Source organism: Callithrix jacchus, chromosome 4 (assembly GCF_049354715.1).
Source record: "Callithrix jacchus isolate 240 chromosome 4, calJac240_pri, whole genome shotgun sequence".
Lineage (NCBI taxonomy): Eukaryota > Metazoa > Chordata > Mammalia > Primates > Cebidae > Callithrix > Callithrix jacchus.
In genome coordinates, this window is record NC_133505.1 from 116,806,684 (window position 1) to 116,829,704 (window position 23,021).

At 37.5% G+C, this 23,021-nt stretch overlaps 1 protein-coding gene across 8 annotated transcripts in view; it reads right to left on the reverse strand.

The window, feature by feature from the left end:
- CDK19 (cyclin dependent kinase 19) overlaps nt 1-23,021 on the reverse strand; it is a 211,267-nt gene that overhangs the window by 22,495 nt on the left and 165,751 nt on the right. For all 8 annotated transcript variants that reach the window (XM_054254329.2, XM_035296518.3, XM_054254330.2 and 5 more), the window contains one exon: nt 6,279-6,336. In XM_054254329.2, coding sequence (XP_054110304.1) covers nt 6,279-6,336 — 58 coding nt within the window. The remainder of the gene's footprint in view (nt 1-6,278; nt 6,337-23,021) is intronic.

Below are 23,021 nucleotides of genomic sequence, written 5' to 3' on the forward strand. Positions count from 1 at the left end.
TTTGATCGTTTCTCAGCTTTTTGGCTAAGACCAAGTGTAAAATTCAGTTTGACATGCTATTAGAACCATGCAGGGTTGACAACAATAGCTGCTGACCTTATAAAGCAATCCTTTTCTTCCCTTTTTAAAAAAAGGTCTATACCAGGTACCAGAAAGGAATTGCTTCATTTACCTTTATTACCTACCTTCAGAAGTAGATACTATTATTGCACTTGTTTTACTGATGAAAAAATTGAACCTTAAAGATATTCTGGGCTGGCGCAGTGGCTCATGCCTGTAATCCCAGCACTTTGGGAGGCGAAGGTAGGATCACCTGAGGTCAGGAGTTCTAAACCAGCCTGGCCATCATGGTGAAACCCCACCTTTACTAAAAAATACAAAAATTAGCTAGGCATGGTGGTGCATGCCTGTATTCCCAGTTACTTGGGAGGCTGAGGCAGAAGAATCACTTGAATCCAGGAGGCAGAGGTTGCAGTGAGCCGAGATTGTGCCACTGCACTCCAGCCTGGGCAACAGAGTGAGACACTGTCCCCCGTCCCCCAATAAAGATATTCTGATTTGTCCAAGGTCACAGAGCTACTAAGTGCAGGGTCAGAATTAGAATCCAGGTCTGACTTCAGATTCCTGGCTTTAAGACACAGTTACAAAAACATTCTTGTTTTTTGAGATCTAAAATAGTCAAAAAATCTCCCTGATTAATAATGACTTCTGTGTGCTTATAAATCTAAAAAATGACAAAAATAGTCCCAAAGTCTCCCTGATTAATACACCCTCTGTGTGCTTTCATGTCTTCAGTAAGACATAAAACTTGACTATGTCTTAGTTCAGTATGTGCTGCAGCCAGATCCAACGAACTCACAAGAGCTCATTTGTACATATCTCTTCTCAATTCTGCATTCAATGACAGCATACTGGTGATTTGGAATTGGCTATGGAAGGAGTATCTACAACATGCAGCAAATGCAACAAATTGGGACTTTTCTTGCTCCAGAGAGCCAGGTGCTGAATGGTAATCAGCACATCACATGCATGTTTTCAAGGACATACACAGAACACACAAAAGATAACTGGCTGTAATTCAGCATCTAACAAAGGTCTAAACCAAAGCTAATCAATTGAAATATTATGGGTATACAAAATTAGAAAGAAAAAAAAAACCACTACTACTGCACTAAGATCCTGGAAACTAATTTTCTTAAGATATCATCAGTAACGAACACCTTTGATCTAGAAAGTCCTTTGCAGTTTACAAATGGCTTTCACATACATCATATTTCACCTCATTGAATCCTCATAAGAACACTGGTTTAATCAGTATTTTTCTCCCTATTTCAGAGATGAAGAATCTAAAGTCCAAAGAAGTTAAATGACTTGCCTATGGTCACAGGGATAGTAAATAAAGATGCCAGCACGCAAACAAAAACCATGTTGTAATTTAGGAGTTACCTTCTTAACTACTAAATCTGACATCCAACAAATTTTACATATGATAAATGCAAGTCACCAAGGCAAATTCACAAGAATGATAAGCCTCTATAATTTGAATACATGATATAATAGCAAATTTTGATTGTATAAGGGGCCCCAATATACTATAAAATGCATAAATGCACATAAAAGTTACAACCAGAGAGTGTCATTTAATCTTAAAACTAATATGCTATGATATAACACACATTAAAATTTTACATTTACATAAGCAGAATAGGCAAAAAGTCTTTTTAACTTATAGTGATTTGGGTTTTTGTTTTGTTTTGTTTTGTTTGAGATAGAGTCTCACTCTGTTGCCCAGGCTAGAGTGCCGTGGCGTGATCTTGGCTCACTGCAACCTCTACCTCCCAGGTTTAAGCAATTCTCCTGCCTCAGCCTCCTGAGTAGCTGGGATTACAGGTGGTGCGCCACCACTACTGGCTAATTTTTGTATTTTTAGCAGAGACGGGATTTCACCATGTTGGCCATGCTGGTCACAAACTCCTGACCTCAAGTGTTCTGCCTGCCTCAGCCTCCCAAAGTGCTGGGATTACAGGCATGAGCCACTGCACCCGGCCTATAGTGATTTGTTTCTTTGGATTTTGAATAATTTGTAAGATTTTTTGGAGAATGCTTTGGAGTATCCAGCTCTTAAAAACTAAAGCTATCTAAAGGAAGCCTATGTGCTGATGTCTACTCTTTTTAAACTACATTTCCCTATAACAAACAAAAATATTTAAGTTCATTCTACCAATATTATACCTATTATTCTACAATATTACACAATATTCAAGGCACTGTTTTATACATTTAATAGATGCTGACTGTTGTTGATGACAAAGTAATATGATGGAATGCTGTTTCATCCACTGAAAAACATTTTGAAGTGAAGTCAGCTAAAGCCGATATTTCTCCCCTTATTCTCTACCTCCTTAGTTTTACCTGAACCTCATCTATTCACTTTCAGATGAAATCAAGGCCAGAAGGAAAAAAACAAATACTTTCAAAAACAATTCCTGTCTTTTGTATGAACTTTAAAAGAGTTTCAAACTACTTTTCAAATAATTACTAATTTAGACAAAAGGTAATTAGCTTAAAGATTACTCTAACAGTTAACTTTCTAAATTTACTAACAGATGTAATTGTTCCAGTCCATGGATAAGGGTAGCAAAATTCTGGTGTGGGTGCTAATTAGTATCAAATGATGAAAAGCAGCAACAAACAAGGTTTACCACTAAGGAGCTTACCTGAAGGTAAGATAACAAAATATACAGAGTAGATAAAGGCAAAAATGTGATAACTGCTGTGAAAATAAAGGAAGTTGTTACTGGTTTCTACTAGAAGCTGAGTCCCATGGGGGAAGGTCTATTTCTCCTTTATGATGTTACCTGGAACAATGTATAATAAACATTTGTAAAAGTGGACTAAATTGAAAGTGGAACTTGGGCTGGATCCTGAAGGATGAATTGTTTTGAATAGCAAAAAAGGAAGGCAATAAGCATTTTTGGTAAGATTTGGGAAGTTTTTAGGTTGCTGAGAATGGGAAGGTACAGATACAGCAAAGGGCACAATGCGTTTTCCATTCAACTATCCATCCTCCCCCACCCCTACCCCAGAGTCTCGCTCTGTTGCCAGACTGGAGTGGCTTACTGAAACCACTGCCTCCCAGGCAAGCGATTCTCCTGCTTCAGCCAACAGGTGCACGCCATGATGCCCAGCTAATTTTTGTATTTTTGGTAGAGGCAGGGTTTCACCATGTTGGCCAGGATGGTCTTGATCTCTTGACCTCATGGTCCACCCGCCTCAACCTCCCAAAGTGCTGCGATTACAGGCGTGAGCCACCGCGCCCGGCCCAACTATCCTTTTCTTTTAAGCCAAAAAAGAACTACATCAAAGCATTAGGCAAGGCATCAGTATTACTAATGTTTAAAAAAAATAGTGGCTATTAAAACAAAATTTAAAAGCCATCTAATAAACTATCTTGATTGTCCACTAGATCTTTATCATTAATTATTGCTTACTTTTAGCCCTGGTTTTATCCCTAATGTTGGTAAAATTACAATCTTAAAACTCATAATAGTAAAGTAACTAACTGACCTGGCCAGAGTACAGAATTTTATGTTAAGGAGTATTAAGAGAAGACATTAGATTTGGGTTCTGGGAGAAATGTGATCAATGGTTCAAACAAGGGGAATATAAGATGATTATGATGAATTTGGTTTGGGACAATGGAGGGTAAGTTACCAGCAAGACATCCAAACAGAAATAAAGACTTCAGCTAGGGTGAGAGATTAGAATCTGGTATCAAGATCTTAAATCTAAGATTCTGAGGCTACAACTTATCAATTTCCTAAAGAAGTAATTTTAGAGGGAGGCCATGTCCTAAATCAGTGCCTTGAAACAATAGGTTAGTAGGAGTAAGAGGCAAGGATGAATAAAATGCAGAGTCACAGCAAAAGTGGGAGGTGGAAAAATGGAATTATGGTATATCACACAGACCAAGGGAGAAGGCAGCCTCAAACCCAGACTGTCAGAAGAACAAATGGTTTACTGCAGTAAAGGAGAATGGTGACTACAGCCCACTTGATTTGGTAAGGTAGAGATCACAGGTGTCCTTTCAGAGAGCACTTTTAATAGAATGATGGAATTAGAGGCCAGATTATGACCAATTAGAGCAAGTGGAACCAAAAAGTGAACATCATGTGTTCTAAAAGTAGAGGAACAAAGGGGGAAATGAATAGAACAAATGCTAAAGAAAACAAGATGGATATAAGACTTATTTTAAATTGGGAAGAGGACAATGAAGGTTTAAAGGTGAAAAAGAGAAACTAGAGAGGGAAGAATGACAATACTGTACTATGAGGAGCTTAAGTAAGGTAGCAAGATATTTAGCAGCTAGGAAGGGCACTAGAAGATAGGACTTAAGGAGGAAAAGTCTCTCTTTCACTGAGGCTGTTTCAAGGGCAGTGCTGTACAGCCAAACACTGGAGGTCAGTGAGATCACACCAGACTGCTCTGCTATCACTGGGAAGGGATGTTTGTAGGGAAAGAGCCTCAGGACTTGGAATTCAAGTTCTAGCTTTGAAAGGCAGAGCAAGCTACAACCTCTGTAAGACTTCCTTATCTTCAGAGGGTGGTTGTATAAAATAATAATAAAATAAATGAGGTATCATATGAAAGCATCTATTGCGATGTATAGTAAACTGTTCATTTTACTGTATCTCACAGAAGGGACCATCCTCCCTTTCACCTGTATTTGGTGAAAAGTAGGAACTCAATAAATGCCTCTAAGAAAAGGAGTACAAGAGTAAAATAAAAATAGAGACAAGTGAGAAACTGTGGTAGAAGTGGTGGGGGAGAAAAGAAGGAAAGCTACCAGCTATTAATTAACATCACCAAATTTCTGAATGAATCAGAATCTCAGCTAACTCAGGATAGAGGTGTTTAAATAAAAGGAAGTTGATTTAGAACAGCTTCTTCAGGAACCGGGCTAGGGAGTTAACTGAAGAAGTAGAAAACCAAACAGCAGGGCAGGCTTGAAATAGGGCAGCATGAATTTGTAGTGGGTCACCTGAGCACAATTTTGCATCACCTTTAGCATAGTACTTTTTTTTTTTTTTTTTTTTTGAAATGGAGTCTCACTCTCTCACTAGCTGGAATGCAGTGATGCGATCTTGGCTCACTGCAACCTCCTCATTCAAAAGAATTTTGAATGCTTTTTAGAAATATGATAAAATAAAATTTGTTCATCAGCCCAGTTTCTTTGCTATTAGAATATACCATGTTAGGCTGGGCATGATGGCTCATGCTTCTAATCCCAGCACTTTGGGAGGCCGAGACAGGCAAATCACCTGAGGTCAGGAGTTCAAGACCAGCCTGACCAACATGGTGAAACCCCATCTCTACTAGAAACAAAAAAAATTAGCTGGGCCTGGTGGCAGGCACCCGTAGTCCCAGTTACTTGGGAGGCTGAGGCAGGGAGAATTGCTTGAACTCAGGAGGCAGAGGTTGCAGTGAGCCAAGATCACATGATTCCATTCCAACCTGGACAACAGAGTGAGACTCTGTCCCCCCCCCAAAAAAAAAAAAAAAAATCACTGTAAGATCTGGCAAAAAGAAAAAATAATAATACTAATAATAATTAACAAAAAAATTAGAATAAAGCATTTCTTAGGTCATCTTCTCCCCAAATATGTCATAGTGATGTATAAATGATGCTGATTTTTTCAGAACATTCATGATTACAAAGGAAATCTTAATATACAATAAGATTCCTGCCAGTGCCGCAATCTAAGAGAGGCAGCTAAGAGAGGTTGTAAATATATATATCCATGTGGAAAAGATATGTTAGTACTTGGCTCAAGATGTGCAGGCCAAGTGTGGTGAAGTAGGGAGAACCTGTGAAGGTTTAAATGTATTTGCTCAGAGTGGTAAGGAAAATATCCAGGGAGAGAATATTTGGTAAACCTGAAACAGAGGTAAGATTTAGAGGATTATACTTAAGGCAGCTGTGCAGGACAGTGGTGGTGACATAAACACAGGCTTGGGTTATTGTATAGCGGGAATGAATGCTTTTGTGAACTTGCTTGTCAATTTCCAGTGATGCCTCAACTTAGAACTAAATAATCTTATTTTGGGAAAAAGCCTAGAAGTTTTACAGACTATCTATCTACATTTTCCAATATCTTTTCTAAAAATATTATGAGGAAGTTATTTTAAAATTAACTACCTAAGGGCATTAAAAAGGGAAACCATCTTTGCAGTTAACTTCAGTTTTTAAATAAATTATTTTAGGAATAATTACCTACCTATTTTGACTCTCCCTCTCTCAGGACCTTCTCCCATTACTAGGATATTTGCTGGTTTCTAGAAATAAAAATAGAGCATTCAAATTACTATGTTTATTCTTTTGACATGCTCTAAAATGGAGAAAAGTTCTTATCATATAAAAGTATCATTTCTATATTTTCATCAAAACTAAATCAAACATTAAGCACCCTCTACATAGTTAAAGCATTTGACATACTTGAAGTCAGCACTAACTTTATATAAACATCCTTGCTATGGAAACACACCTTATTTTCAAAATTACATCATACAAATAATTACAAAGCAATTAAAGCTATCATTTCTATTCACTCCATAGAAATAACTAATAATATTTTTTAAACCTGCCCAGAGTTTATGTGGTTGAAAAATTTTATATAAACTTTCAAACCACAACATCATTGCCTTCGTGTAAATAAGTCAAATGGAATATTCCTTCCTAAATATTTCTAAACTACCACAGGAAAACACGATCAGCATTCAACAACTCTATTAAAATTCATGCATCAGCTATCATACATGCAAAAGAATGAAATTCCAAATATAATTTCAAGATGTAGGAAAATAAAAACCAAGGCTAATACAGAACTACAAAAAGAAATGAGTAGGCAGATAATCTTATTTTGGGAAAATGTTTCATATTTCAGTCACCCTTATCTGTAGACACCTGGAAACAGAGGAACTGTTGAGACAGACTTTGGAAGGGGGAGTGAGTTAGTCTCCTTTGTAAAGTCTTTGGAGAGAAAATTTATGTGTTTTTAACTTACTGGATCCATTTATTCAATCAACAAATGTATTTTTAGTATCTTCTAAGGATAAAAACCATGCTAAGCTTTAAGACAGAAAACAAAAGCACAGTAAAAACAGATATAGGTGATGGGAGGATGGAGGCAGCAAACCACCTTGCCATGTTTGTACCTATGCAACAATCCGATATGATCTGCACATGTACCCCAGAACAATAAATAAATTTAAAAAAAAAAACAAGTTCCTAACCTCCAGATGCTCACTACATAAAGAGAAAGAAAATTAAGAAGCATTGTGTAATATTAGAAACTAGTGCTGTGTATGAGTTCTAGAGAAGACTGAGGTCTTGGGTTCAAGATTAAAATGGATTACTTTTAAGATCCCTTTTAATTTGCTGATTGTTAAAAATGCTTCAATGAACAATAAGCACTAAAAAAAAAACTACTTCAAAGGAGGAAGTGATGAATTAAAGATTTCATTGTTAAGAGAAATGTTCACTGGGGATGGACGTGGGAATGGTGTCCCTTAGACAGATCATGAAAATGAACAGGAACCATCATGGCAGAGCAGAGGAAGGGCAAGGACACCATAGGAGGTGGAAAAAGGATATGACCAGCTATGCATAAGACACAGAAGTCTGACCTGGGTCAGGTGCAATGGCTCACACCTGCTATCGAGGAGACCAAGGCAGGAGGATCACCTGAGTCTAGGAGTTCAAGGCCAGGCTGGGCAAAACACAAAATAGTGAGATTCTGTCTCTACAAATAAATTTTAAAATAGCCCATGGTGGCATGCACCTGGAGTACCAGCTACTCAGGAGGCTGAGGTGGAAGGATTGCTTGAGTCCAGGAGATTGAGGCTACCAGGCAACTCCCATGAGCCATGATTACACCACTGCACTCCAGCCTGGGTGACAGAGCAAAACCTTGTCTCCAAAAAAAAAAAAAAAGAAAAAATTCCTAAAAGGGCTTATGTTGAGGGTAGTAGAATGAATCTAGACTCTGGATAGTCTTAAATGCCAAGTGAAGTAATTGGACCTTTATATTACAGTCAGTGAAGTTACAGGAGAGGAGGAGTGAGTGGAACTGGGTGTGAGGTGGTAAGAGTTCTGCCCAATGTCTTGTCAGCAGAAATGATGAGGGAGGTATGGACTGAGAAGCATTTTAGAGGAGAAAGTTAAAGTTATAAAAGGTAATGGTTTAAACATAGGGAATAATAAAGAGGAGACAATATACTGAGTTTGAAAAATGGCTAGGCATGGTGGCTGAAACCTGTAATCCCAGCACTTTGGGAAGTCAAAGCAGGAGGATTGTTTAAGCCCAAGAGTTTGAGACCAGCCTAGGCAACATGGAGACACCCTGTCTCTATTAAAAAAAAAAAAATTAAAAAAAAATAGCCAAGCATGGTGGCACATGCTGTGGTCCCAGCTACTTGGGAGGCTGAGGTGGGAGGACTGCTTGAGCCCAGGAGGTCAAGGCTACAGTGAGCTGTGATCGTGCCACTACACTCGAGCCTGGGCAATAGAGTGAGACCCCGTCTCAAAAAATAATAAATAAAATGAAAGAGTTTGAGAAATGTATGATGCCTAAGTCATACTAGCCACAGGAGTTAGAAGAGGAAGATTTGGATTTGAAAGTTATTATCATGAGGGTGTGATACATGAAAACATGAGATGGGATTGGTTCACCATACTAGAAAGTAAAAACTACCAGAGATCCATTAGGCATAAAGTGTTATACTTCAGACCTTTAGGAAACAACAAGAAATAAAACATGAAGCTCTTGACTTTAAGGAGCTTAAATCCAGTAGGAAATGACAGACAGCTTTTAAGAATACAAGGCAGAGGCCGGGTATGGTGGCTCATACCTGTAATCCTAGGCACTTTGGAAGGCTGAGGTGGATAGAACACATGAGGTCAGGTGTTGGAGACCAGCCTTATCAACATGGTGAAACTCCATCTCTACTAAAAATACAAAAATTAGCTGGCATGGTGGTGTGCACCTGTGCTCCCAGCTACTCAGGAGGCTGAGGCAGGAGAATTGCTTAAACCCAGGAGGTAGATGTTGCAGTAAGCCAAGATCACGCCACTGCATTCTAGCCTGGGCAAGAGAGGAGACTCCGTCTCAAAAAAAGGAAAAAGGAAAAAGAAAGAATACAAGGCAGATGGTAGATTATGAGAAGTACCAATACAGAAAGAAAAATGTCATGGAATGAACGATTCTCTTCATTGAACATCAGGATAGTCTTTAGGAAGATGACTCTGGATGACTTTAAGTAAGGATAACTAAGATTTTGATAAGCATAAACAACAACAACAACAAGAATAGTTTTCAGACTCATGGAATCCTACAGATAAGGACATGGTCATATAAAAACACAGACATGGCATACTGACAGCCTATACATATTTTGATGTGACAAGAGCAGTGAATGTTTGGTACAGAAATGGAACTGGAAAACTACACTGGGAATAAAATACCACATTAAAAAAAAAAAACTGGAGGCTGGGCGCAGTGGCTCATGCCTATAATCCCAGCACTTTGGGAGGCTGAGGTGGGTGGATCACTTGAGGTCAGGAGTTCAAGACCAGCCTGCCCAACATGGTAAAACCCCATCTCTACTTAAAAGACAAAAAAATTTAGCCAGGCATGGTGGCACACACCTGTAATCCCAGCTACTTGGGAGGCTGAGGCAGGAGAATCACTTGACCCGGGGAGGCAGAGGTTGCAGTGAGCCAAGATTGCGTCACTGCACTCCAGCCTGGGCAATAAGAGCGAAACTCCGTCTCAAAAAAAAAGAAAAAAAAAGAGAGAGAAATTGGAATTTATTTTATAGGCAAAGCCAAGACAGGGCAGTGAGATAATCATCTCTATATTTAGGAAGAAAGTCTGGTAGCCACATGAAGGATGGATTGGAAAGAATGGATGAACCACAAAAACACAGACAAGAGACCAGTTAAAGTGGGCTAAAATAGTCTAGGGAAAAGTAAGGGCATCCTAACCTGTGAAAATGGTCATAGTGGAACACAAAAGCATTTGAAGGTAAGAGTTCAAGACTCGGCATTGCCTTTTCACATCATCTTCTCAACCCTCATTCGTTCAACTAATATTGTTTGATCACATGCTAAGTAACAGGCAGTGATTTAGATTCTACAGAAGCAGCAGAAAACAAAAACGGGAAAAATCTTTGCCCTCATGGAGTTTACATTCTAGTGAGAAGAGAAAGACAATAAATAAGTCTACAACATATCATATACTGATAAGTACCATGGAAAAGAAAACAAAACAAAGGGAATACAAAAGATTGTCACATGTGCTATTATGGCTGATTAGGTCATATTATGGCTCTGAGGGACCCTTCCCTTAACAGAACAGCTATATGCTATATAAGAAACAAACCAGGCACAGTGGTGCACACTTGTAATCTCAGTTACTCCAGAGGCGGAGGGGAGGATTGCCTGAGCCCAGTAGTTCAAGGCCAGCCTGGGCAACATAGTGAGAAACCTTGTGTTGGATAGGAGAGGAAAGGAGGCAGGGAGGGGAAAGGAGGGGAGAAGAAGAGGGGAAGGGGGAGAAGGGAGAAGGAAAGGGGGAAGAGGGAGAGGGAGAGGGAGAGGGACAGCAGAGAAGGAGAAGAAATGGAAAAAGCAAGGAAATATTCCTTGAAGCATCCCTTATCGCCCAAGAGATAAAAACTTCACCCTCACTCAAATAAGGTATCCTTGTGGCTGGAGAGTTAGGGAAAGGCAAGGTAGGCCTGAGAGCAGCTGCCAATAATGCACTTCAGCAAGGACACTGAACCTTGGGCCACCAGCAAGGTGAGGAAGCTGAGCCTGCTACCCCACAATCACCAAGACCTTCAAGGGCACTAAAGGAAACCTAGATGCTACCAGTAGAAGCCAAAGCAAACCCTTTCTGGAGGAAACACTAACTTAGGCCTGACGAGTAAGGTAATACATTTTCCAGCTAAAAGACATAGGTATTTCCATACTGGATTAAAAACAAAATCCACGCCATTTACAAGAGGCCCACCTAAAGGTAGAACCATAAAAGCTGAAAGTAAAAGGATGTTAAAAGATTTATTAGGCAAACTGCCAAAAGAAAGCTGGGTCAACTATGGTAACATCAGACAAAATAGCTTTTAAAACAAAAACATTATTAGGATAGAACTGGTGATCATTACATTAAGTGAAAGCAAAGAGGCACAGAAAGACAAACTGTGTGTGTTCTCACTTACTTGTGGGAGCTAAAAATTAAAACAATTGGCTGGGTGAAGTGGCTCAATAAATAAATAAGAGATACTAAGATTTGGGAGTTATAAGAAAGGATAACTAAGATTTTGATAAGGATAAACAACAACGAAGTTTTCGGGCTCATAGAATCCTACAGGTAAGGACACAGTTACATAAAAACAGACATAGCATACTGAGAGTCTATATGTATTTTGATACGGTAAGAGCACTGAATGTTTGGAGTAGAAATACAACCGAAAAACTATATTGGGAATAAAATACCACATTAAAGAAATTGGAATTTATTCTATAGGCAAAGCCAAGACAGGACAGTGATCCCAGCACTTCGCAAAGCTGAGATAAGAGGATCATCTAAGCCTGGGCAACACAGTGAGACCCCATTTCTACAAAATTTTTTTTTGGAAAATTAAAACAAGCCGGGAGCAGTGGCTCACACCTGTAATCCCAGCATTTTGGGAGGTCAAGGTGGGTGGATCACCTGAGATCAGGAGTTTGAGACCAGCCTGACCAACATGGAGAAACTCCATCTTTACTAAAAAATACAAAATTAGCCGAGCGTGGTGGCACATGCCTGTAATCCCAGCTTCTAGGGAGGATGAGGTAGGAGAACTGCTTGAACCCAGGAGTTAGAGCCTGCATTGAGCCGAGATCGCACCATTGCACTCCAGCCTGGGCAACCAGAGTGAAACTCCGAAAAAAAAAAAAAAATTAAAATGATTGGCCAGGTGTGGTGGCTCACACCTGTAATCCCAGCACTTTGAGAGGCTGAGGCAGGCAGATCACGAAGTCAGGAGTTTGAGACCAGCCTGGCCAACATGGTGAAACACGGTCTCTACTAAAAATACAAAAATTAGCCTGGCATGGTGGCCTGTGCCTGTAATCCCAGCTACTCGAAAGGCAGAGGCAGGAGAATTGCTTGAACCCCCCCAGGAGGCGGAGGTTGCAGTGAGCCAGGATCCTGCCACAGCACTCCAGCCTGGGTGAAAGAGCAAGACTTTGTGAGTGGGAGGGGAGACAATTAAAACAACTGACTTTACAGAGATAGAGAATGGAAATATAGTTACCAGATACTGGGAAAGGTAGTAGGGGCAGGAGGGAGGAGGAACTAGGGATGTAATGGGCACAAAAAATAGAAAGAATAAAAAGTAGTATTTGATAGCACAACAGAGTGACTACAGTCAATACTAATTTAATTGTACTTTTAAAATAACTCAGAGTATAATGGGTTGTAACACAAAGGATAAACGCTTGAGGTGACAGGCGCCCCATTTACCCTCATGTGATTATTACACATTGCATGCCTTTATCAAAATATCTCATGTAACCCATTTAAATTTTTTTTAATTAGGGCTAGAAATGGTCACTATATCATGACACAAAGTTCAATTCACCAGGAAGAGATAATAATCCTAAACCTGTTATATACTTACAAATATATGTGAAGCAAAAATTAATAAAACTTCAGGGAGTAAAAAGGCCAATGATAACATACTTTTCTCAATTACTCATATGTCAAACAGACAAAAGATTAGTAAAATATAGACTCTCCAAAGAATACAATTAACTAGGATGAACTAGTGGACATACAGACAACTTTCTACCCAATAGTTACAGAGAACACATTTTTCTCAAGCACACACAGAACGTTTACAAATACTGATCATATATTAGCAGGTCTCAAGAAATTTCAAGGAATTTTTTATCAAACAGATTATGTTCTCAGACCACAATATAATTAAGGTAAAGTCTATTACAAAACTATAAATTTAAAACTCTAAATATTTGAAAATTTTAAAATATTTCTAAATTACTCACAGTAAAATTAGAAACCATAAAAAATTTAAAATACTCTGAACTGAAATAATAAAAATACTACCTACCAAAACTTGTGGAATACATCTAATGCAGTACTTATAAGGAAAATGTATAGCCTTAAATATTTATGTTGGTAAGAGAGAAAGGCTGAAAATAATGAGTTAGGTGCTAAAGAGGTTTAAAAAATAGAGAAAGAGAAAAGTTTAATAGGATAACCAGAAGAAAGTAGAAGTAAAAAGATAAAGGGTAGAAATCCACAAACCAGAGAGAATTATGAAGCCTTGGGACAACTGGAGCAAGAAGAGACAAAGTGCAAATAAACTACATTAGATCCAGTAGAGGACAGAAAAATTTTAAAATCCCATGAATAACTTTGTATCTATTAATTTGAAAATGTAAATAAAGTTAAAAAAAAGTAACCTAAAAATTGATTCACAATGAATTAGAAAAACTGAAGAAACTAAGAATGCTAAATAAACGAAAACTGTAGTTAAAAATCTTTCTGAGAAAACACCAACCACAGATGATCTTAGAGGCAAGTTCTCAAAATTTTCAACAGATTCTTTCAATATTATTCAAACACTGTCAAGTAACAGAAAAAGATGAAATGCTCCAAACATATGCTAGAAGGTTAATGTAATGTTGGTAGCAAAACCAAAGCATGAAAAAAAAATTCAGGACAATTTTACTCATGAGTATAGTTGTAAAAACATTAAACAAAATATAATAAACTAAACGCATCTAGATGGCTTAATATGAGAGAGTCCATTCCCATATGAACAGACTAAAGAAGAAAATGAAAAAATCATCTTGATAGATGCTGCAAAAAAAAAACCAAAAACAAAAACAAAAAAACTGTTGATAGAATTTAACACCTATTCATGATAAAAATTTTCAGAAAGTTAGACTAAAAAAAACCTACCTTAACCTGACAATGGGCACATACCAAAAACTAAAAAGGAAACATCAGAAGTATTCCCTTTAAAATCAGAAATAATAGAAGGATGTCTACTATCACCACTTCTAAAATCAATATTGTAGTATAAAGCCAGTGCTATAAAACAATAATTAAAGGCATACAGAATGAAGGGCAGAAACAAAACTATCATTATTTGATGTATAATTATCTACATAGAAAACTCAAAGTATTTACAGACAAATTGCTGGCAATAGTAAGTGAGCTTAGCAGAATACCTGGCTAATTGAATAATATGAAAAAGTCAACTGTATTTCTATATACCAGAAAAAAAGAGCTAGGAAATACAATTTTCCAAAGGTAACACTTCTATAGCAAGAAAAACCATACAATGCTTAGGAATAAATATATCGAAGAATGTACAAGATTTGTATGTAGAATACCATGAAACCTTATCTTAAATGACATTTTAAAAGTCTTAAATAAATTAACCCATGTATTTACATAAGAAGATTCAATATAGTTTAAAAAAAATTCTCCCCATACTTATCTGTAAATTCCATTTACAGTAATTTCAATCAAAATCCCATCAGGGATTTTGTTCCTATGGAACAAACTGATCAATGGGATAGAGCAGAAACCCTCAATGAAATCATGACAGAGAGAAGAGAAACCTGAGATCAGTAGAGTAAAGAGCATCTATTCAATGAATGATGTTGGTACAACAGGTTATCCAAATGTGGAAAAAATTAAATGAATTTTCACCTCATGCTATAAACACATCAATTTTAGGCAGATTAAAAACATAAATGTGAAAAGCAAAACTTTAAAACTTTTGGAAAAAATATAGAACATCTTTTTGATCCTAAGTTAGGGAAGAATTTCTTAAACAAGATACAAAAAAACAGGAATCATAAAAGACTGAAAAATTTGGCTATTATTAAAATAACTTCTAATTATCAAAAGATAAACAAAATAAATGACAAAGCACAAACTGCCTGAAATATATGCAACACGTATAAGCAACTAAGATTTAGTATCCAAAACAAAGAACTCCTACAAGTCAATATGACAAACAAAACAGAAAAATGGGCAAAATGTCCAAACAGGCATTTAAGCACAGAAAGTTTTAACCAATACATATATAAAAAAGATGTTCAACCTCATCAATAATGAGGGATATATAAATTAAGATCACAGTGAGATACCTTTTTTTTAAAGACAGAGTTTCACTCTTGTTGCCCAGGCTGCAGTACAATGAGGCAATCTCAGCTCACTGTAAACTCCACCTCCTGGGTTCAAGCAATTCTCCGGCCTTAGCCTCCCGAGTAGCTGTGATTACAGGCATGAGGCACCACGCCCAGCTAATTCTGTATTTTTAGTAGAGACCGGCTTTCTCCATGTTGGTCAGGCTGGTCTCGAACTCCCGACCTCAGGTGTTTGATCCTCCTCAGCCTCCCAAAGTGCTGGGATTACAGACATGAGCCATCGTACCCAGCCTGAGATACCATTTTATACCTACTAGATGGGTTAAAAATTTAGAACTACGGAATAGGAAGGTCAGTCAGAATTCCAGTACATAGCTGGTGGCAGAATAATTGTTGGTACAACTTCTTTGGAAAACAATTTGGCATGACCTTGTGAAAGGAACAACTGTATATACCCTTTGAATTAGTAATTACATTTTTTAAAATGCCAGACTGTAATTTTTAAAAAATGGTGGTAGAGTCATACAATGAATTTTAAAACAGCAATAAAAAAAAAGTCACTGAATTACAAATGAATGTAAAAACATGTTCAAATCTTGGAAGCATTATGTTAGGTGAAAAAAAGCAAGATTTAAGACTATATAGAAAAGGATGCCATTTCATAAAGCTTAAAACCAGACAAAGCTAGAGAATATACTGTTTAGACATATATAAAAAATGTCATAAATCTACTTTTCAATAGAAGAGAGCAAGAGATTCAAAATCCAGGATGTTTGTTACCTCTTGGGAGGAGGACAGAAGATATAGGATGGGGGAAACATAAACATAAGCTACTGGTAACCTCCCACGTACCGGGTAAAGTGATAGGTTCTCAATAGTTCACTGTGTTTTTATGCTCTGTAACATCCATAAATATTCCAAATATTCTTTTCTATGTATCGTATATTAAGAAGATAACAAAGACAAAAAATAAAGCAAGGCATGGGGACAGGCAATGTTGGGAGTCATTTGGGAGGGTGTAATGGTCAACATTATTTAAGCCTTATTTTAGGTTCTTCAGAGAAAGAGTCTTTGAGAAGGTAACAATTGGGGTAAGACCCGAGTCAGCTGGGTATCTAAGGGAAGGGCAATCCTGGCAGAGGGAGGAGCAAGCTGGAAGGCCCGAGGCAAAGTGGGGGATATCTGGTGAACTGGAGACAAGACTAAGGAGAATAGGAGGGGTCAGGAAAAACAGTGATACAGCAATGGTAATTATAAAGAGAGGAAACCCAAGGAAGGGCTTGCTTGCTGTTTCAAACGGTTCTGTTTTTGTCCAAGTCATTTTAGTACCAGAATTGGACAGGTTCTGGAGCACTTTCTGGCCTGTGCTTTGGCAGCTGGGGAGGACTGCTACCACTACAAGGTTTGCAGGAGGGCAAGGGCAAGGTCATGGTGTTTAGAGCAGTTAGGAAAAACCTGGGTGAGCTAGCAGACTGGCTAATGAGAGAAAGAGCAAAGAGGTCAATGTGAGAAGAGGAGAGTAAGTACCAGGAGAAGTAGAGAGGTCAGGCAAAGAGTTGGGAAGGGGGTTGTCAGTCCTACAAAATCACAAAAGAACTTGGAGAGACTTCAGGTTTGACATAACTAGAATTAGCATCACTTGTTATATTATTTTTCTGTCTTACCCATAATTTTTAAATAGTTGAAACAGTTCTACTATCTATCTATTATCTATCTATCTATCTATCTATCTATCTATCTATCTATCTATCTACCTACCTACCTACCTACCTACCTATCTATCTTCTGCCCAATCTCTGATGGCAGGGGATTTGAAAAGACTTCACTTCTAGTACACTAAATATTTCTATAATGTTTGATTTTGTCTATTTTGGTATTGCTTACGATTAGAGAAATGGCATTTTAAATCATATAATAAAAAATAGGCCTGGCATGATGGGATACATCTGTAATCCCAGTACTGTGGGGGGGCAAGGAGGGCAGATTGCTTGCGCTCAGCAGTTTGAGATCAGCCTGGGCAACATGGCGAAAACCCCATCTCTACAAAAAATACATTCATATTCCTGGACTTGGTTTACTAGTATTTTTTTTTTTTAATTTTTACAATGATTCTCATAGGTGAGGTTAGGATGAAATTCCTTTTTCATGCTTTGTCTGGTTTTGCTATCAAGATTATACTGGCTTTCTAGAATATGTTTGGAGCATTCCCTCTTACTCTATTATTTGACAATGTTTAAATAATATCAAAACAATCTGTTGAAAATTTTGAGAACTTGCCTCTAAGATCATCTGGGGTTGATGTTTTCTCAGAAAGATTTTTAACTACAATTTTAGTTTACTTAGCATTTCTTAGCTTCTTCAGTCTCAAAAGAAATAATAAATAAAGTAAGCAAGCAAAGAGGAATAAAGGGAGGCTGGAGGAACAAGAGTCAATGAAAGAATCTGTGAAGGGAAAATCACTTGAACCCGGGATGCAGAGGTTGCAGTGGGCTGAGATCATGCACTGCATACTCCAACCTGGGTGACAGACTGAGACTGTCTCAAAAAAAAAAAAAAAAAAAAAAAGACAAGAAAAGAAAGGAAAGAGAAAAGGAAGAAAGAAAGAAGAGAAAGATCCTTTAAGGAATATCAAAGATAAGAAAACCAAAAAAGTAAAAAATAAATAAATAAATAAGCTAAAAATGAAAGAAAACAAAGGTAAAAAAAACCTAGATAGCACAGGGTTCTCGAAGCTGAGGGCACCTAAAGAGGAAGAAGCAGCCATCAAGTGCAACACTATGAAAGCTGAGAAGGGGCCTTTGGAATGGACAATTAGGTCATAGGTGATTCAGAAAAAATAATTTCTGTGCATTTACAGAAGCCAGACACAGTAAATGAGATCCAAATAAATGCCGAAAACGTAAAGGCAGATTTTAGAGTACACTTTTGAAAGATTTAGTGAGAATGGAATCTCTGGGGGACATAACAATTTTTTTAATTGTAAAATTATCAAAAAAGCCACTTTATTTTTTATTTTCCATTCCTTAAGTTTGAGTTTAAGCCCTTTAAAAATAAAGACAGTAAGATAAAAACACAACACTACAAAATATAAGATCTAAGAGCAAAAATTTCTTCATGTAAGAAATGAAAGTAGATTATAAGCTGCTGAATTCTAGTACAGGAAGGTGGTTTTACACTCAGCTATCTCTTGATAGAAGTTCTTGCAGTCACGCTATGTTGAAACAGAGAATATGAGCACCACAATAGAATGAGGACACAAAGAGAGTGATAAGAGGAATGCTCTTTTCTAGTATTGAAGTTAGTAGAGAATACCTTTGATATAACATACTTAAAGCCTATGGAAGCTCTAAGTGTAGGCTCTCCATGTAAAGCCTGAGATGAGGGCAGAGGCAGTGACGTCATTTAGAGCAGTAGCGGCTTATGAGCTCTTTTGTACAGTTTGAGAACAGAACCTAGAGTTTGGGCAGTAACCACAGAGAAGGGCTCCTGCAGTCAAGTTAAGACCTGGAATTGCAGAGGGAAGTCATTTTTAAATGTGCATTTCTTAACTGGGATTGCCTGTTCCCTTCAGAACAAGTAAATAAATGTTAAGGTCTTAAGATACTTGATGTTTCAAAATATAAACGATAACAAAATGAATCACCATTAAAGTGTGTTTAATTTTTCAAAGCATTTTCACATCCATCATTTCATCTTTCTTAATGGAAATATTCAAGGGTACACAAGGCTATATGGGTCAAGTCTCAGGGCAACTCCAATCAATCCCCAAGATTCTATACTTAGTTGTGTTTGCAGATGTTATGCTTATTTTTCAAGACTAACTTTAGCAGTGATTAATTTTAGTGAAAGTATATGCTTCAAGAAAAAAAAAAATGAAAGAAAACTGCAGTGCAGGCATGCATACCTTCACCCACATAAAAAACTAAAAGGATGAAGAAAGGATACCAAAATTGTTCTGACCTAGTTACTTCCCAATTAACACAGAATATGCTTTACTAAAACTCCTCTTCTTACGGTGAACACAAAATGCCAGCTGTGAAAGCAAGCGATACTGCTGGGTTTGCACACTTCGGTTACCATAGAAACAGCAGAAATGGCAAGAGCTGGATGCCTTGCATTTAAGTTATCGACAATAAAATCAGATAGATAAACCAATGCCCAGGGTTCGTTTTAGTTAAATTGTATTTTAAAGGCAAAAGTCAGGGAAATAATGTGATAAGTAATATAATTACTCAGAAGCTATTCCTGAAATAACTGCATGTTAGGAGAATTGAGTTAATGCTTGAATTCATATTCATGATACTTTAAATGTACTCCAGATTTGCTTTTTCCTTCTATAGAATCGATGTTTTGACAGAGTTAAATATATTTCAGTTAATTGGCACATCATGAGTAGCCTAAAGATATACAATCTTACTACTACATTTGCTTTCTCCCCACCCCAGGACATTTGGGACAAAAATATGAAACTCATAATAGGACTCTTACCAGCACCAATAAAGAGAGAAAAACACAAACACAATTGTCTACAATCCTGAATAGTCGGAACAGAGACAATGCGAATATCAATCGGACTAGTTTTTGAAACAATGAACAGTGCAGGCTTGATATTAATGGCTATACCTGTACTTTTATTTAAATATAGTTAGTGGTGACACAGCTCTCCTCACATCTGATGCAAACATACATTCCCAGGAAAAAAGCCTCAGTTCATGCTCCTTTCTTTACACTGTTCTTCATTGTTTACCATGAACAAATATGATTCTGCGTTGTAACAAATAGGGCAAGGAACAACCTAAGAGTAAAATCTATGCCTTTTTCTTTTTTTTTCTTCTTAAGCAAACAGTCATTTGCTAATAGCACTAGTCTATTATAACTTAAAACAACTTCATTGATTAGACAATGGATGATTTAAAATATAGAGAATCTGATCATTGTGATTGCAACTTCCTAGAGGGCAAGGAGAGTCATTCTGTCACGACTTCATACATCTGCTGAGAACTAGGTATATACTGTGTTTAATAAATATTTTTTGAATGAGTAAACAAATAAGTGAATGAGCTAATAACTTGCCAATGGTTTGTAATCATAATCTATCCAGTTATGGCTTAAGGTATGAGTGTCCTTTGAGAGAGGCAAGTTCCCAATTTGCAAAGAAGTTGAAGGAAACTAGAATAAATACCCCAAAACTCACCTCTGAATAAGGGGTTTTAAAAAATATTATTTTAATTTATTCTGCAGTTTCAAAATTCTCTATAGGCTGGCCGAGGTGGCTCACGCCTGTAATCCCAGCACTTTGGGAGGCCAAGGTGGGCAGATCATAAGGTCAGGAGTTCAAGATCAGCCTGGCCAACATAGTGAAACCCCATCTCTACTAAAAATACAAAAATTAGCTAGGCATGGTGGCACGCACCTATAGTCTCAGCTACTCAGGAGGCTGAGGCAAGAGAATGGCTTGAACCCAGGAGGTGGAGGTTGTGGTGAGCTGAGATCTTGCCACTGCATTTCAGCCTGGGCAACAGAGTGAGACTCCATCTCAAAAAATAAAATAAAATCCTCTATATGCTAATGGCCCCCAAATCTATACCTCTAGGTCTCTAATCTTCCACATATCTTAAGAGATATGTCGACTGCATGTTGGCCATCACCACAGTAACCTCAAACTCAACTTGTCCAAACTAAATTTTTACTTTTCCCTGTCAAAACTGCCTCTTTTTTTGGTTAATCCTTTCTCCATCACAAAATCAACAAAAGCAGAAATTTGAACTTGCATTGATGCTCTCCTTTCTCCCTCAAATGTAACCAATCCTCAGATCTGACGATTTACATCCTAAATATTTGTTGACTATCTCCCCTATTCTCACTTCTCATAGTTCAGCCCTTCCTTATTTCTCCACCAGCTGACTACAACCACCTGATAAGGCTGCTATCCCTGTGCCCTCAAACCAACTCTCCAGAGCCGTGTCTGAGTGGTCTATCTTTAACAAAAACCTGACCAGCTCAGGAAGCTGGACACAAGAAAAATCCACACTTCTAAATAGGACAACTAAGATCCACTGTAATCTGGTCCCTACGTCTTTCTTCTGCCTCTTCTTTTACTACTCTTTCCTTGTCCCAGTAATAGAAAGTACTTGAAGTTTCTTCTCTATGCCCTTATTCATACTCCTCTGCCTGGAATGCTCCTCCCATCCACCTCTTTTCATCTTACAAATTTTTATGAATCCTTTCCAATTCAACTCAGTATGAATCACCCAAGACAGTCCCCATCCCAGCTGGTTAGGTGTTATTCTGTACTCAGTGCAGTATGCTTAGGTGATCCTTGAATGTACCTCATAATTTCTTTTGTAAACGTTGTTGCTTTATGATTATGTTTGTTGAATCTTCCCCACCATGTACTCACTGGGCAAAGGGACTGTATTTATTAACTCTGTATTCCCAGTGCTGAGCATACGGTCTGGTACATGTTAAGAAGCCAAATATGTTTGTAATGCAAATATTCTAAGTCTATAAACCAGCACTTCCCCCCACAGAAGTCCAGTTATAAATAAGTAATCTAGTTAAAAATGACAATTAGGTTCCATAATGATATTAGTGTCATAACTTTAGGTACACTGTAAGCTAAATAGGTCTTTGTATTCAGAGACTCTAACTACTGTTTAAAATGTGATTTCTAAATGAAAATGGCTTTCTAGTTTAAAATTATGTATTTAGAACTAAAATGTAGGCTACCTGTAAGTTAAGAGAAACCTGTAATATTAAATTCTGTGATCAATTTCATTTTGCCTTAAACTGATCTAACAGTATCTGTAATATAACCCCTGTGTTAATCAAACTTTAGAATTCATAGTAAACAATGCCTGCCAACCCAGCAATGCCAACAGTTAACAATGCGTTTCTTTGTCTTTTAGGAGTAGTTACCCACCTGAACAACAGAGATAAGGTTTTCTTTTCTGTAACAAGAGCCAATAAAAAGCAACCATTATAAAAAAGCTCAATGCAAGACAAATATGTGTATGTAGAAGGCTATTTACCTAACTAACTTTCAAGACATATTCCACATTAACATCTATGGCAAGAATAATGCTACAAAGGTATTCCGATTTATTCCTGTTCATTAACAAGTACAATTCATCCTTAGAGAAGCAACACTGTCAGAGAGTAGTTTTCTATTTACGTTTGGAACACCCACATCTGAATCAAATAATTTGGTCTTATTATCATGAGAAATTAAGAATGTCAGAGATAGAAATTCTCAGACTCAGTCCTCCTGCTTTACTGATGAAGAAACAGAGGCCCAGAGAAGTGAAAGACCTACAACTTGACCAAGTTCACTCTGTGCAGAGAGAAGCAGATCCAGATGAAAACCCAGTTCTCTCAGAGATTCACTCCAAGCCAGACTTGTGAGAGCAACAGCACCCTGGGAAAATGAACAGTACTTAACCAATTATGGCCTTCCCTATAGAAGACTTCTAGGTGAGAATATGATACCACAAAGTAATCATCATATGTAATCTCCTGATAAAATGAATCATCGGTCCTTGCATGCAAGAGTCCCTCATTCTTATAAGGTATCTATCTACGTTGCTAGTCTAACAGAATACCTGTGGTGTTAATTACCCAGGTATACATTTATCAAAACTCATCAATTTGTAATTAAAATAGGTGCACCTTCAGCAAAAGAAAGTATCAATAGAGTAAACTGGCAACCAACAGAATGGGAAAAATTTTTTGCAATCTACCCATCTGACAAAGGGCTAGTATCTGGAATCTACCGAGAACTTAAACA